The sequence below is a fragment of the Glycine soja genome, chromosome 17 (assembly GCF_004193775.1).
Source record: "Glycine soja cultivar W05 chromosome 17, ASM419377v2, whole genome shotgun sequence".
NCBI classification, from domain to species: Eukaryota; Viridiplantae; Streptophyta; class Magnoliopsida; order Fabales; family Fabaceae; genus Glycine; species Glycine soja.
The window spans coordinates 970,188-985,739 of NC_041018.1; the positions used below are offsets into that span (position 1 = coordinate 970,188).

Genomic DNA, 15,552 nt, shown 5'->3' on the forward strand with positions numbered 1-15,552 from the left:
ATAATGTTAACAAGGTTAACTTGGAAACGTGTAAAATGACGGCAATAAGATTAAAGTAAAGACTTTATATAAATTATTCAAATCTTACTACTAGATAGACACTAATGGATATTATATTTACATGCTTTCATAATTCATTTTTTTTCTCCTATCCTCACAAATAGGCATGGCAACGGAGCGGATCGGGTCGGATTTTGCTTATCCCACCCCCGCTCCCGACTCCTCATTTCCCTCCACACCCCCGCCCCCGAAACCCAACGGGATATATATTTACCCCTCATCCCGGTCTCGGACGGGGTCGGGTTTTTTCCGCCCCGCTCCCGACATATTTATAAAATTTTATTAAAAATTATAATTTTTTATAAAATGAAAAATATAATTTTAAATAATAACCATAACATCTTTTTAGATTCTACGTGACAACATAAAATTCAATTTAACACTAGCATAAAATTCAATCTAATAGTTTCATGTTTTAATGTGATAAATGTATATGTAATGATATTTTTGTAAATTAATGATTAGCGGGGTGGGTTTGGAGACGGGTTTGGGGCGGGTATTAATTATCCCATCCCGATCCCGAACCCAACTTTGGCTATCGGGGAAAATCTGACCTCGACCCCAATCCCGGTCAACTCGGATTTTTCCCGTCTGGTTTGCCATGCCTACTCACAAAACATTGTACGCGGTTGTTAAAACTTAAAGCTAGTGAAGTAGATTGTGCTTGTGCTTTGCACAGTCTTCTTAGCATAGAACATTGTAACTAGAGTTGGTTAATAGGTTAATCTCATGTAACTACAATTAGTGGAATTAGTTGAGAGTTAGTTATTCTTATAACTAACTATATAATCTGTTGTAATAACCAATTTTTGTAAGTCATTCTATGTTATTCACTTGCTTCCTTTTTGTTTTCTTTCTCTTCAAGCTTCTTCAATAAGCTTAGCATTCATCCATGACAGACATGGAGTTTATGAAGTCTTTCTCACTATAATAATAAGAACGTAATACTACACCAGTTCAATTTAATACTATTCTATTTTTTTATCAACAAATGTTAGTTGTTAATTTTTTGTTAAGAGACATTTTCCGATCTCCTTTAACCACCCAAATAACCTTATAACTCCACTACTCTATTTATGTGAAAGAAATCTCTACAAAAATAGAATATAAATGTTATTCAATGTAAAAAATAGAATACAGGAATCCAAAATCGAATTCAAGATAGATGAGCTTGGGTAGCTTGCTATTTGACTACTCTATTTGCCCTATTCTTGATCAAGTTCTCTGTTTCAATATAAGTAAACCTTGGTGCAGAGGAGTTGATTTATCCTCTTAAACCTTACTGCTACATATCTATTGTGAGGAAATTATATAAAATTCTATATTACCATTCTATATTTTATATTTATTTTCATTTAATTTCCCTCAAAGAAAATAAACAATTCACTTCAAAATTCCAACTGAAAAATGACTAACTTTATATTGAGAGGGTGTCCCATTAAAACAACATTTTGGCTCACCCTTTTATTCTAGGAATGCAGGCATCAAGTACATTTAGCCAAATACGCATTCCATCCTTGAAGACGGTATTCACGAGCTGCCTCTTCTGGATTTACTGCTTTGATGATGCCACGCCCCACAATGATGATGTCACTGCCCCTATCATGGACCACCTAGAAAAATATTTGAACTGACAAGATCAGTATGCTACAGGATATAAAAAACTGCTGCTTTAATGAATTTTCAATGCAAGATAAAAAAAAAATGCTGCTTTAATGAATTTTCAATGCAAGATAAAAAAAAAATGCTGCTTTAAGAGAGTACAACTAAGAATGGGGCAGAATACTTTTGCAAATCTTTATCTTAAGCAGGAACTTTCAGAAAATGGAGTGTTATACTGCTGCCCTAAAGCATCGCCACCAGTTACCATTTGAACTCCAGGGGTTGCCTGAATGAAAGAAGGATTTATAGGTGCCCCTGGCCATGATGCAGGATTGACTGAGATGAAGCCAATTACAAAGTCAGAATGATTCTCAGCAATTTTTAATGCAGCAGTGGTATAATCTCCTTTGGCAAGGTTACCAGCTGAACTCATTTCAGCAAGCAGTAATAGACCCCTGCCACGAGGTAAACCCTGAGCATGGTTCAAGAAACATGTTAGGCCATGAGTTGAGGTGTTACTATGAAATAGTACAATTAAAATGCTTACTAGTACAGACCTTCAACTTTAATCATCAACAATTCCAGGACCTGAGATTATGTGAGCATTTACTATATGAGCCCAATCCAATATATGAAAGATCCCTCTGAGATTATGGAATGCAGAAATAAATTAGAGGAATCCAGAAAAAGATTCCATGATAGTTGAGCAGTCTTACCCTTCATATTGCATGGTCACTGTGTTACCAATATCAGCAAATTTACGATCCTCGAAGATTAAGAAGTTATGTTTTTCTGCAATCTTCAATAAAATAAAGCATATATTAGATACAACTAGACCAGATATGTAAAGGATTGCCTGAAACTTATCACACACAAATGACACAATGCTCACAGTACGTAACATCCTTATCATAGGTTAAAGGCAGGAATCACCATCCAGTTTGAAAAAAATTCAAGCAAACTTCTAGTGTGCTAATGTCAATAATATCAGGAACCAAAAGGTTTCTTGAGCTATCCTGAAAATGAAAAAAAAAAAAGGCATATAAATGAAATAGAGCTTCTTTTAGTGCTATACCGAGAGAAGCATAGAGCCAAAATCAGGTGTAAAATCCGGAAAAATATCCACATGAGTCTTCAGCAAGCATATCTCAGGTCCAACCTGAAAGAGAAAACCAATCAAATTAGTTAAAAGAAAATATATGATCATGGCGAATCATCTAATTAGAATCCAGTTGATGTTAATAAGCCGGAGAACATAGGATACTTTCAAATATGTAAGATAGAAAACAAAATTGCATGGACTGATTAAAATAGTACTTATCCCTAAAAATGATATCAAGACAACCTTCCCAGCAATTTCAAGCAATTCAGCTGCAGTTCCAACATCAGCAGCCAAACACAGATTACTCTCCTTTTCAGCCATTATCTCAAACAACCTCTTTCCGATTGGATTTTTTGACAGCTTAGCCCTCTCCCCAAATGACAAAGCCTTGACCTTAGTTGCAGGCTTCCCCACCTTTGCCAAAGCAGCAACCTTCTGATTCTCCTCTTAAAATTTCATAACAACCCCTACCATCTCTTCATCAAGTTTCCCATGATTGCTCAAAATTTTCACCATTCTCCTCCAAATTCTCTCTCCCGCCTTGCTCTCAATCGATCAAAACAACAGCATCACTTATCTTCAATCCCGAGGCAGGCAGTGGTGCTGCTGTTTCCAAAACTGATGTGCCACTGGTAACCAAATCCTCAATGATTAAGCAACTTTGGCCAGGCTTGAAATCACCTTCAATAGCTTTAGTAGTGCCTTAATCTTTGATTTCCTTGTGGCGCATGACCATGGGAATGGTCTGAGCAAGAGAGACGCATGTGGCAATGGCTAAGGCAGTGAAAGGAACACCGGATACGAGGTCAAAGGAAGTGGAAGAGACTGAGGAAATAAGGGTTTGAGAGATTTGCTGGAGGAGAGAAGGGTAAGATATAATGAGGCGGAGGTCTATGTAGATTGGCGAGGAGATGCCAGATTTGAGCTTAAAGTTGCCGAACTTGACAGCTGAGATCTCATGGAGTTGAAGAACTGGAGACTCTATCAATGATGATGCCGACATTTCCTCACCTGCAACATCCAGAATGGATAAAAATCTTCAATTTAGATTCTTGTTCTGTAATTTTAAGCATCAGAATGGGATTCATAGCATAGACTTAATTATTGCATTCTCACCTCGCGGATGAAAATGAAATCACAGATTGGGCAATTCTTACAACACACATAATGCAGAATAATGAACATTGAACAATGGCTAGAAAAAAGTGAAAAATTTAGTTCAGTAGATGACACAGACATGGATAAATCCGACAACCACAATATAAAATATAAAATCCTAAACAAAGAAGCCAGATCCTTATTCAACCAAAATAATAATAATAATTAAGACTTTTAAGCATCCCTATGGGATGCCCTCCAAACACGTTTTTGGATTAAAAAAAAGTTAGCTTTTAGAAACCGAAAAAATTCAATCTAGCTTTCAAGTAGGAATCACTAAGGTGTGTGACTTAATCTGCTAATTTGTTCGTGTACTGGTGTTAGCTTTTAGGAATTTTGATGTTGGTGTGTTGAATCTTGCTAATACCTTCATTGCTGAATGTTGCTTACGCTAGGAGCGGTGATACAAAGGTTACTTACTGGGTATGTAATGTAGCTAACGAGGAATGCATTGGAGGTTTTTCGAGAAATCCGAGATGAGGGTATGGAGATTGATGGGGTTATCTTGCTTGGTGTCAGATCTGTTTGTTCTCAGTTGGGTGTGTCAAATTTTGACGGCATTTGAATCAAGTGTGTGGTGTGGGTGTCTGTGGCTGACGAGGGTGGAGATGTGGTGGTGAAATTGCAGCGGCTTTTAGCTGCCAGCAGCATATGAATATTATTAACAGTATTAGTTTTAAACTAACAAAAAAATCATTTTAAATTAATTTTAAAAAATAAATAATTAAAATAAATTTTCTAAAAGATAAAAAAAAATTAAATAGGTCATTTGACCTAATATAATTTAATTAGTTACTTATAACTTACTTTTTAATATATTATTTTGAATTTTTTTTTACAAATATGTATTTTCTCCTCACTTTTTACTCAAATCAAACAAAAGAAGAGAAAATATGTATTTACCTTTCTAGTATTTTTTTCTCCTTTCAAATAATTAAAATATGATATTATTTTTTATTCTTGTCCCACTAAGCGCGTGATGTCATTGATTCCAATTAATTAACATAAACGAATAGCATTAATGCATGCCGCAATTGCAACAGTACTTTTAATAATTCCCTAGCAAAGTAACTTCAGCAAGGAATACGAAATGACAAAGAGGCCCCTGGAAGGAGACAAAGTGACAGGACTCAGTTCCAAAGGAGAAGTGCTACCTCATCCCCCGGCACAAGCCACTGCCCTTTTGGCACTTTAAACAGTGTCCATTTCACTAAAATACCCCTTCCTCCGCAACTAAGCGAGAGCGTTGGAACATGGCCAAGTCCACCGCTCCTCCGGATAATTATGGTCACAGTCCAGTTCACTACGCCGTCGCATTGGGCGACCACACCACCCTCTCCAGAATCATATCCTCACTCCCTCGTCTCCCCGATCCCTCTCTTATTCAAACAGAATCCGATTCCCTCGCTCAAGAAAAAATCGCCGATCAGATCTCCCTCGTCCTCGACCGCCGCGACGTTCCTTATGGAGAAACCCCTCTCCACCTCGCCGTCCGACTCAACGACCTTTTTTCCGCCCGCGCCCTCGCCACCGCCGGCGCCGACGTCTCCCTCCAGAACTCCGCCGGCTGGAACGCTTTGCAGGAGGCGCTATGCCGCCGCGCCTCCGACATCGCGCTCGTCCTCCTCCGCCTTCACCATCGCAACGCCTGGTCCAAGTGGCGCCGTCGCCTCCCGCGGGTCATCGCCGCGCTACGCCGCATGCGTGACTTCTACATGGAGATCTCCTTCCACTTCGAGAGCTCCCTCATTCCCTTCGTCGGAAAGATCGCTCCCTCCGACACCTACAAAATCTGGAAGCGAGACGGCAACCTCCGCGCTGACACCTCTCTCGCCGGCTTCGACGGCCTCAAGATCCAGCGCGCCGACCAGAGCTTCCTCTTCCTTGGAGACGGCGATCACACGCACGACGTCCCCTCCGGTTCGCTCCTCGTCCTCAACCGCGACGACCGCAAAATCTTCGACGCCTTCGAGAACGCCGGAGGACCGATGAACGAGTCCGACCTCGCCGGATTCTGCTCGCAGACTAGCGTGTACCGTCCTGGCATGGACGTGACGAAGGCAGAGCTTGTAGGCAGAATGAATTGGCGAAGGCAAGAGAAAACAGAGAGCGTGGGAGAGTGGAAGGCGAAGGTGTACGAAATGCACAACGTGGTTTTCAGTTTCCGGTCACGGAAAGTGGCCGGCAGCGAGTCTGACGTGGCAGGGAGCGAGCAGGTGCTGCCGTTGGAACTGGACGAAGACGACGACGGTTTTCTCGTTGCGGAGAATCCGAATTTCGGGTTCCCAATGCCAGACAAGAGAAGACACAGTAGCTTCGTTCGAGAAGAGACAGAGTGGGTCCCAATGGGAAGGAAAAGCCTCGACCTAACGTCCGTAACGGCCCCACAGCCGCGAAGCGTGACCATGCCTACTCAGACCAAGGAAAAGGAGTACGTTAGAAGCTTACGGCCGTCAGTGTGGCTAACGGAGCAGTTTCCGTTAAAGACCGAGGAGCTTCTGCCGTTACTCGACATACTCGCCAATAAGGTCAAAGCAGTGAGGAGGCTTAGAGAGTTACTCACTACCACGTTCCCGCCGGGAACTTTCCCCGTTAAGGTAAGGGCATTATGGGAATAACCACATTTTTTTGAGTCTTTTTTATTTATAATTAAATCAGATTCTATTTTGGCTTTACTATTGTCTATTAGTCTATTATTCTTATTTTGGCCTGGTCTTTTTGTGGGCCCGACTTGAAAAATCCCTCTATGGGGATTAGAATTTGGACCGGTGGAGCCCATACGATGATTTGATGTAAAAATAATAATTGGGATGTGGGTTCAGGTGGCTATACCGGTGGTCCCTACAGTGAGGGTGGTGATTACGTTCACAAAGTTCGTGGAGCTGCAACCTCTGGAGCAATTCTACACTCCATTCTCCAGTCCAAGGCATTTGCTCAGTGCCGCAGGGGCAGGCAGAGGAGATGAGGAACAGAGCAAAGCAGAAAACAGGTGCTCTTCTTCGAGCTCATCAACGTGGCTGAGACGAAATAATAGCGTGTCGAATAAACAACGATGTATGGCATTTGATTCAGACCCTTTTAAGATTCCTGCGGGATACACATGGACCAGTGTGGATGATAAATCTCGTAAAATGAAGAAATCCAAGTCCGTCAGAAAGCCTAAGTAAGCCAATGGAGTTAGGTGTTTTTAACGTTCAATATGTAGATAGATATTCCGTCTATTTTTTTTACTCAACTGGGGCTTGGGGTGGAGAGGTAAATGGTGTTCGTTCACAAAGAAGCTGGAGCTTCCAATTGAATCACCGAAAAGGTGCTTTAGAAGCTATCGCTACATTTCTTTGCTTACAGTTTTGTTTTATCTGTCTTCATTACATGCATTCATTCTTTTCTATCAGATTATGGTCTTATCTCATACGGGCAATATTTGATGTTGCGATATTGGTCCGTCAAGATTACTCACACTTTTAGAGAAGGGAATAGGACAGCTGATTCATTAGCACCAACAGCTCACCATTTTGGAGAGTCTTGTGTTTTTTGATAGCCCGCCCGAGGAACGTAATGTAAGAACCTCTTTGACTGGATTTATTAGGGACTTCATAGATCTGTGAGAATGGAGATTCTCTGTCCAGTTAATAATAAAGAAAAAGGTTTTCGTTTCCTCGATACGAGTCTACCTTATCAATATCATGTTTCAATGGTTTTGGTCCTTCGACGGTTGGGCCCTCTTGTTCAACACCATAAACCTTTTCTTCTCCATCCACTTGGACACTTGGTTGTCAGTGTGACCAGTTTCTCGGGAGCGTTAAGTGAAGGTCCAACTTAATACATTAATCCTATAACTGAAGGTTTGATCACGTTGGTATCCACGTTTCCTCGGTTGTTCTCAGAACCTTCATGCTTAGGTTCGGTTGGCACAATTTTAATCTAAGAAATTTAAAATAAAATTTATCTAAACAAAGAATTTTAAATATCCAAATAATTTAAATCGACACAATTAAAATTCCTTATTCAAACACTACTTGTTTAAAGAAAAAGTCTCTGAAATTTTAATTTGTTTCGTTTGAGTTTTTAAATTAACTTATTATCATTTTATCCTTGAATATAATTCATTTAAATTAAAAAATTTAGATATATAATAAAATATCTAAATTTTTGAAATGATAGACATAAATTATTTAAAAAAATTTAAAAGAATAAAAAATTACGAAAAGAATGACATACACGATACATCTAATTTCCAGGACAATAAAATAAAAAATAGTATAGTTTTGAGAGTGTCCTATAATTGAATATATAAATGGATTACTTAAAAATATTTTAAACTTTATACAGTCATAACTTACAAAATTTTATCATGAAAATTTTATATTAGTAGGTAACTAGAAAATAAGTAAATAAAGAACATGTCTCAATAACGTCTTTGGTTGAACCTTCGCAGACTAGATGTGACTTATTCGATTCTCAAATGTAATATATAAATTTCATTATAATTTTTTGCTGGAGTTAGTGGTAGTCTTTCCTAACTTTGCATGGAATTATATTTCCTTTATCCAAACTTTTCTTTTAAGAGAAAAACATGTACATAGATGTTATGTTTGGTTTGGTGGTACATTTAGCCAATTGATTCAGTTTTTCATGGTAATAGCAAAACTCTTTGTTCTTTGAAATTATCACGTGTTTAACAAGCGATGAGGTTCGTGGTAACAAAAAATTATTTATTATTAATTTTTTAAAATAAAAAATCATATATATTGACTAAAAGGTTTTTTTTTAAGTCTCACTTTTTGTTACATCATATATAAAGGGTTTGAACAAAACCAAATATCCTATGGTAAAATCTTCAAGAAGAAATCATTATCATTCTCAAACTGTAAAGATAAGTACATAATTAATTATCTGTACAAAAAACATAATTAATTGTAGCTGAGTAGATTTAAATTCGAATTAGTTTTCACGTAGCTTCACTTTATTGTTGAATAAATACATCCTCCTTCGTACAGAAGACGTTACCCTGTAATCTTTATTGAGTTATTCTTTTTCTGCTCTGACTCTCTTTTGACAAACCTTCCTTTTTCTTTTTAAAGTTTTTCGATTGTAGCATTTAGAGCAGACCTTTGGTGGGATCTAATTAATTAAAGGGTTCGGTCCCCGCTTGAATCCCAGAACGTCAATTTTTAAGAGTAAATATTTTTTTTTTTACTGCTTCCCGTATATATAAGTTTCTTTCTTTCTTTTTAATTTGTTCACACAATTTCCCTTCCGTTTATGCAAATAAATTTTGAAAGCAGGTTCGGAACTTAATAGCAAAGACAATCAATAAAGGAGGCTGATACTAGGTGTCTAAAGATAGAAAATAGGATACTGGCTAGACTATTGGACCTTCAAGCTATAAAAGGCCACCCACTAATCATAGTTTGATAAATATATGTTCTTTTTCTTTTTGCTCACAAAAGTATGGGAGATTAAACAGTAATTGAGTGTTTGATGCGGCTTGTGAATATATCCGAATGCAATTTTAAAAAAGTAAAATTTGTGGAAATTTGAAAAACCGAAAATCAGAGAATCCGAGAAGAAAATATGAGAAAATAAATCAGTTGCACGTACAGAAAAATATGGAACAATCAGTTGCAAGCCAGTTTTACTATAAAAAAGACTTGCAGACTCAGATCAGTTACAAAAAAAAAAAAAAAGACCTCTCTCTAATCTCTATCACTCATGGATCACCTGCAACTGCAAATACTACCTTCTAGTTCACAATTTGGCAGTCCCTCTAGGGTATATCGTCAGACTCAACACTTGTTCACAGGTTCTTTTCCTTTCATTATTTTACTTTTATTTCTGGAAAACATATATCCTATCATTCAATATTAACCATGTACTTTTCCCTTCACGTTTGTGTTGTTGTGTATTTACTTTGTTCCTGTTTCTTTGTTGATAGAGAGTATTTTCATGTGAGTAGTACTTCTCGGTTGACTTCAATTTCTTTATACCTGTGATTTTTTTCTTATTCTTTTATTATTTCGTAAAGCAAATTGTGTATGTATGTGTCGGTGATGCCTTGATGTATTATAATTTATGTACAAAAGTAATTTTCTATTCAATGTTTTTACTTAAAATAAAATACTGACGACAATCCATTTTTAAATACTTTGCACTATTCCAGTCTTCACTCCAGTTGTGACATGACTCTAAAAAAAGTACAGTTAAACAAGATTAGGATTCTCATGAAAAATTAGATTTCTGATTTTAGTTCTTATTATTGTTTTTATTCATTTTTATCCATGTTTATTTCTATTGATCAATCCCTGTGTGTTTATTTTTTTTTCCTTTTGTTGCCTATGTTTAGTTCCTTTTAAGGACTAACAACATTGATGAATAAAAAAACAAGATTAAAATAGATCAAAAAAATTTCAAAAATTAAAACTGAAAAATACTTCTCATCAATTTCATGATGAAAAAAAAAACACAAATATGAAATTTTATAAGTGTTAAAATTTATTGAACCCAAAAAGGTATTAAGAGACGGGTAAATCCATGCATTAGTTAAAGTGGCTAAGGTGATGTCCAACAACGTTGGATGACAATTGACAAATACCCTTGGCCTTCTAAGACAGGGGCTCACAACCATACCATACAATGGCCGAACAAAGCCTTAATGGGGAAGGCAACTCACATTGGTAATCAAAATATCCATCCACTATTATATGATAATGTATAGTATAGTAGTATTTAAAATTAAAATAAACTAGGAAAGATGCCGCACATAGTTTGCTTAATCAGATGGGAATACTCAAACAAATAGGTGAGTTGTCGTCCTATTATGAAAAAGATAAAAGAAAAAGCAATGTAACAAGGAGAGGGTGATAGACAGGCCAGGCCATCTAACATGGTTAGTTAGCTAGCCCTCTCTCTCTATAGCTATATATGAATTTGGTTCACTACTCCTTCTGTCCCTTTTAACTCCTCCATCAAGCTTCTCAAATCTTCTGCATCAAAATCCAGTTCAGTCCTTGGATTTGGAGGTACTACTAATGTCTTTTTAAGCTTTTCTGTTTCAACTTTACAACGTATACACTTGGCAAATATTTCTATATTTGAAAGCTTTCCATAGTTTTATTTTATGAGTTGTGTCTTGGAATAATTTATACGAATTGATGATCACGTGCCCGATTGATGTTGTAATATATTTTCAAAACAAGTACTTAAATTTCTTCCAATATGTGTGCCTAAGATCAAAATGACTACAAACTTATCCCTAGATTTGTTCTGTGGCAATGATTTATTGATAATTTGTCTCCTCATATCTAAAATGAAAAAAGATTGAGATCTGATCTAACAAAGTTGAATTAATAATATTATTTTATGCTGCAAAAGGCATCAGGAAACATGGCAAGCGAAGCACCGAGTTGGGCTGATCAATGGGGTGCTGGTGGTATTGGTGCCATGGAAGATGATGACACAATCTCTCAAAAGGAAACCGGAAAGAAAAAGAATTCAGGTTCTAAGGGTGGTTTCGGCAAAGTCAAAGCAAGTGCCTCAAATTGTGTCAAATGGTTAAAAAGCCTGTGCAAGAGAAAGAGTACATCTAAGTAAACCAGAGGATATACTGTGTGTGTGCACTTGTAATTCAGCACCATGGCAGATACCAGTTTTGTAACTTTTTTTCTTTTCCTTTTAACTAATGATTTGGTGTTTCGGTCTGTTAAGATCGATCCGATTCTAGAGGAAGATGATATGTAAAGTTAGTATTAGTCTCACTATTTTTGCCCAACACTGCATGATTGATAGCCTAAGAGTCAAGAACTTCTTTTAGGATACTGGGCCATTATTTCGCTTAACAATCCATGATTATTAAAAGCTTAAAATAATTCTTAACTTGATATTGGTAAAACATTAAAGAGCTTTTTTTTCTCCTTAAAATTTATACATATAATACTATTTTTTTTTATAGGAACACATTCCTGCAAAGTGATCTCTTATATCGTAGGTCACGAATGTTGGAAATTATGAAAAAAATCAAAAGTTGTGGTGGGTGTCTAAAGCCGTGAATTATAATAATAAAAAAATCAATTACTTTTTAGTGCATGTACAATTTAATCGTTTGAAATATAAAAAAATATCAATTTTTTAAAGGTATAGTATTTAATAATAAAAAACTTTTTTAGTGTGTTTGGAGCAGCGTTCTTAAGTGAGTCTTGGGAAACAATAGTCCTAGATAGTTAGAGAAGATAGAACAAAAAAAATGGCAAAGAATAAACTTTTAACATTTTCCCAACTTATCAGTGTCTAATGTATAGATAGCATTTTGAATAGCCACAAATATTGATCCCTGTTAAGAACAATGTAATTTGGCAAGGACATGAATTGAACAGAGAAATCAACTCTAAAAAGGATAGGATGTCAGGCAGTAGAAATTAAACATTACGGAGTTCAATTGATCAGTGTCACTGGACAACAATACAACAATATTGTGTCGGAAAAGAAAAGATCACAGTTCAGGCCATAGACCTGAACAGGTTTAGGCCCTTTTGTAGCAGAGCTTTTCAATAATGCTATAATCGTTGATTGCTATTTTGTGACAATTATGGAGCCGAAACACACTACCAAACTCAGTAAGTCACTGGGGATTACTCCATTTTATTATTATCATTTGTATCAGTAGCGCCCCTCTCATTTATTAGAGTGCTTACTACCAAAAGAAAACAAAATTACAAATTTCAGCCCGCCACTAAAAAAAAAAAATTCAACTGAGAGCATAAAATCTAAGTTCATATATTGAAATCCATAATGTAAAGATAATGCACATAATCAAAGCAGCAAAATAACTGCTCAATAGATACGTAAACCATAAGCAATAAACATGATAGGCATTGACTATCGACAGCAGAAAGTTTACATCTTGCAGCATCTATTTACAGAGTATATCATAAATTTGGACCCTAGTGGGAGCCGAAAGTGTTCTCTCCACTGTATGTCATGTAAAGAAACCCATCATCGTCCTTATTTTCCTCATAAATAGAAGACATCAAAGCGGCTGCAACAAGAGATACAGTTCATAAGTACAGCCAGAACTGCCAACACAATAATTTAATTAATTTATAATTCAGCTTGAGTAGTGGCTACTTACCAGTTGGAGGTAGAGTGTTGTAGATAAAAACAAAAATAGCCTTCTCCGCACTGACCTTAATCCTTTTACGGACAACATAAACAAACTGACCAACAGTCAAATCCGCTGGGACAAGGTACCTACAGCATCACAACAAAAGAATCAGAAACAGAACCAAGTGAGAATTCACCAATGCACAGAATCATAACTTGATGGGGCCTAACTTACCCAATGCTATATCAATCTTTGGCAAATATCTTATTAAAATGAAGTTATGAAGTGGGAGCAAACTAGTTCATAAAATAATATTCTACATACAAGTGATTAGCATTTAATTATTTACGTTAAAAAATTATTTTTATAAATACAACCAAAAAGAAAGGAAATTACTTCACACGTGCATATAAAGTATATGCCTTGGGAACAAAGAAAGAAGCAGCTGACAAGGCCAGAAAGAACAACACACTTGCCTAATTACACACACTACTATTGGATATAATCCTAATACATAACCGTCATTAAGTTATTTCCTATGAATAACTGCTGTCATGCAATTTCTAATACAGAACTCATGCAGAATTGCCAAGTTATTTTCTGTCAATATACTCTTAATAATAATTGCCTCCAATCCATCAACGGATCCTTCCTAACTCATTTGGATATCAGTTCTGACTTTGCTCATAAGTATCAATTCTGCGAGGTTGCTCGGCTTCCTAATTTTCTACTTTCACCACCCACCACTACTGTTACATTATTACTGACAACAAAAATTGAAAGCCCCAAAATCTTCACAGAAAGCATCAACCAACTTCAAGCAAAATATATATACCCCATTTGACAGCAAAACTATACTTGAATACAACAGTGTAAGTGGAATTAGATAAAATCACTAACTTCTTCTTATCGATGTCTGGGATGTCACTTCTTTCCGCTTTCTCAACAATCACCTGCACACAGTGACTGCATCTCAATAAGAGTGTCTCAAGAAAATGCAAACAACCAAACAATCTATACAAAAATCTTACAGGTATTCTATCAGGATACTTGTCTCTAATGCGAGCAGACTCAGCCTGTCTTCTTTCTGACATGGGAAAGATCAAAAAGTTCAATTCAGGAGTTCAAAAAGACAAATATGCAGCAAAGTATGCCTTAGATATAAAGAGAAAATACAATACTCGTAAAAGGGTGAAACAAAATATTTGTCCTAGGGGGAAAACATAAGGTGTATAGAGACAGGCATAAAAGAAAGAAATAAACATATTCAGTATTCTATTCGTAAAGAGAATAAGCAAAAGATCCTTTTGAAATTGTCTTAGAAAATAATCCCAATCAATTAGATTTTCATTTAGATGAATTATCCTATGCCATAATTATTTTTTTTTCCACAGAATCGAAAAGCCATCGATTTTGAATTCCAGGAATCAAAGGTTGGCATTACAATTTAAGTGAGACAGGTTTTAACTGTACTAATTACGCGCAAACCCTACTAAACACAAGGGTTGGGGCCTTGTGAGATAAAACATGCGGCCAGTATAGTTTAAGTGTTTGTGTGTGGCAACGGAACGAATCATGAATAAGGCCACAGATAGAAATATCAGAGTGAAAATATTAAAAATAAAAGATTAAGAAGAAAAAGAGTACCCAAGGGATGTTCAAGCTTGAAGGAGCTTTTGGCCATGGAATCTGAAAATTTCAAACAGCGAAACATTAGAAACGAAACATAATAACGTGTATGTGTGAGTAAGGAAGGTCGAAGAAAGGATTTTGACATACCCAACAAACACGTAAAGATGGATGAATGGGGAATTAGGTTGAGACTCAGAGAAGAGAATGGAATTGAGTTGAGACGGGGAAGAAAAGAAACGTATAATTAGTTTGCTATTATTATCACTTGCCAATTGCCATGACAGCTTTCTTTTCTTTGGTTTTTTATTCCAATTCGGATGGAGTGTCACCTGCCTTTACTCATTCCTATCCAATTCAATTATCATATCTACTATTTTTCAAATTGAATATTCCACTCCAAACAAAAAACCTTAGATCTTTTCTCTATTATTAAAAAAGTTTATCACCTACACCTACATGTTAATTGTTTGAGTGTGTGACTTAATTTTGTGTTTTGATTGTTACGTATAAAAAAAATTATCAATAAAACAAATATTTCTAATTATACATTTTAAACTGTCATCTTTTGTTTCAATTTCAAAATCAAATTTCACTAGTTTTATTTATAAAAAATTATTAATAGTTAAAAATAAATTTATATTATATTTTTTATTTTTATTTTGAATTATAAATATAATACATTTAAAATAAAATTGTTTATTTTGAGTGACGTACAACCTAGAGTAAAAGTGTTTTTAAAATAAAAAATTAAATTCATAAAACTTTTTTAAAAAATAAATGTATAAGTATTTTGAAAATGAATTAAAATTTTTGTCAATCACGTTTTTTTTATATTGCATTTGAAAATCAAAAGCTAAAAATCACAACCGCCACAAATGAGTAGGAATGGTTTTATATT

General features: G+C 35.9%; 2 protein-coding genes, 1 long non-coding RNA gene and 1 pseudogene across 5 annotated transcripts; 2 read left to right on the forward strand and 2 right to left on the reverse strand.

The window, feature by feature from the left end:
* Window positions 1–1,150: 1,150 nt before the first annotated feature.
* On the reverse strand, window positions 1,151–4,565 carry LOC114393359 (annotated as a pseudogene).
* Window positions 4,566–4,948: 383 nt separating this feature from the next.
* On the forward strand, window positions 4,949–7,585 carry LOC114393358 (ankyrin repeat domain-containing protein 13C-like). Of its 2 annotated transcripts, XR_003662551.1 has the most exons (3): window positions 4,949–6,519; window positions 6,745–7,232; window positions 7,318–7,585. XR_003662551.1 is itself a non-coding variant. In XM_028354668.1 (2 exons), exons 1-2 carry the CDS (start codon window positions 5,176–5,178, stop codon window positions 7,087–7,089), a joined length of 1,689 nt encoding a protein of 562 aa, XP_028210469.1. In that variant the 5' UTR covers window positions 4,949–5,175; the 3' UTR covers window positions 7,090–7,316. The 2 variants fall into 2 exon arrangements, 1 of the variants encoding a protein (XP_028210469.1); XM_028354668.1 differs by lacking the exon at window positions 7,318–7,585 and having other exon boundaries at window positions 6,745–7,316.
* Window positions 7,586–10,700: 3,115 nt separating this feature from the next.
* Window positions 10,701–11,787, forward strand: LOC114393360. The gene is made up of 2 exons (XR_003662552.1): window positions 10,701–10,944; window positions 11,297–11,787. It is a non-coding gene; the product is annotated as an uncharacterized LOC114393360 (long non-coding RNA).
* An 883-nt stretch (window positions 11,788–12,670) lies between these two features.
* Window positions 12,671–14,980, reverse strand: LOC114392383 (autophagy-related protein 8C-like). 2 transcript variants are annotated; one of them, XM_028353506.1, is made up of 6 exons: window positions 14,802–14,980; window positions 14,670–14,711; window positions 14,054–14,109; window positions 13,923–13,975; window positions 13,050–13,168; window positions 12,671–12,956 (listed from the first exon to the last, which is right to left on the reverse strand). In XM_028353506.1, exons 2-6 carry the CDS (start codon window positions 14,704–14,706, stop codon window positions 12,862–12,864), a joined length of 360 nt encoding a protein of 119 aa, XP_028209307.1. In that variant the 5' UTR covers window positions 14,707–14,711; window positions 14,802–14,980; the 3' UTR covers window positions 12,671–12,861. The 2 variants fall into 2 exon arrangements, with proteins under 2 accessions (XP_028209307.1, XP_028209306.1); XM_028353505.1 differs by lacking the exon at window positions 14,802–14,980 and having other exon boundaries at window positions 14,670–14,736.
* Window positions 14,981–15,552: the final 572 nt, after the last annotated feature.

Excerpts from the sequence above, each read along its gene's own strand:
- LOC114393358 (XM_028354668.1), top strand. The coding sequence starts at position 5,176 with ATGGCCAAGTCCACCGCTCCTCCGGATAATTATGGTCACAGTCCAGTT. Across the intron at positions 6,520-6,744 it reads CGGGAACTTTCCCCGTTAAG|GTGGCTATACCGGTGGTCCC; the intron begins GTAAGGGCATTA and ends ATGTGGGTTCAG.
- LOC114392383 (XM_028353505.1), bottom strand. The coding sequence starts at position 14,736 with ATGTTTCGCTGTTTGAAATTTTCAGATTCCATGGCCAAAAGCTCCTTC. Across the intron at positions 13,169-13,922 it reads CCAGACATCGATAAGAAGAA|GTACCTTGTCCCAGCGGATT; the intron begins GTTAGTGATTTT and ends GTGATGCTGTAG. Across the intron at positions 12,957-13,049 it reads CAACACTCTACCTCCAACTG|CCGCTTTGATGTCTTCTATT; the intron begins GTAAGTAGCCAC and ends CTCTTGTTGCAG.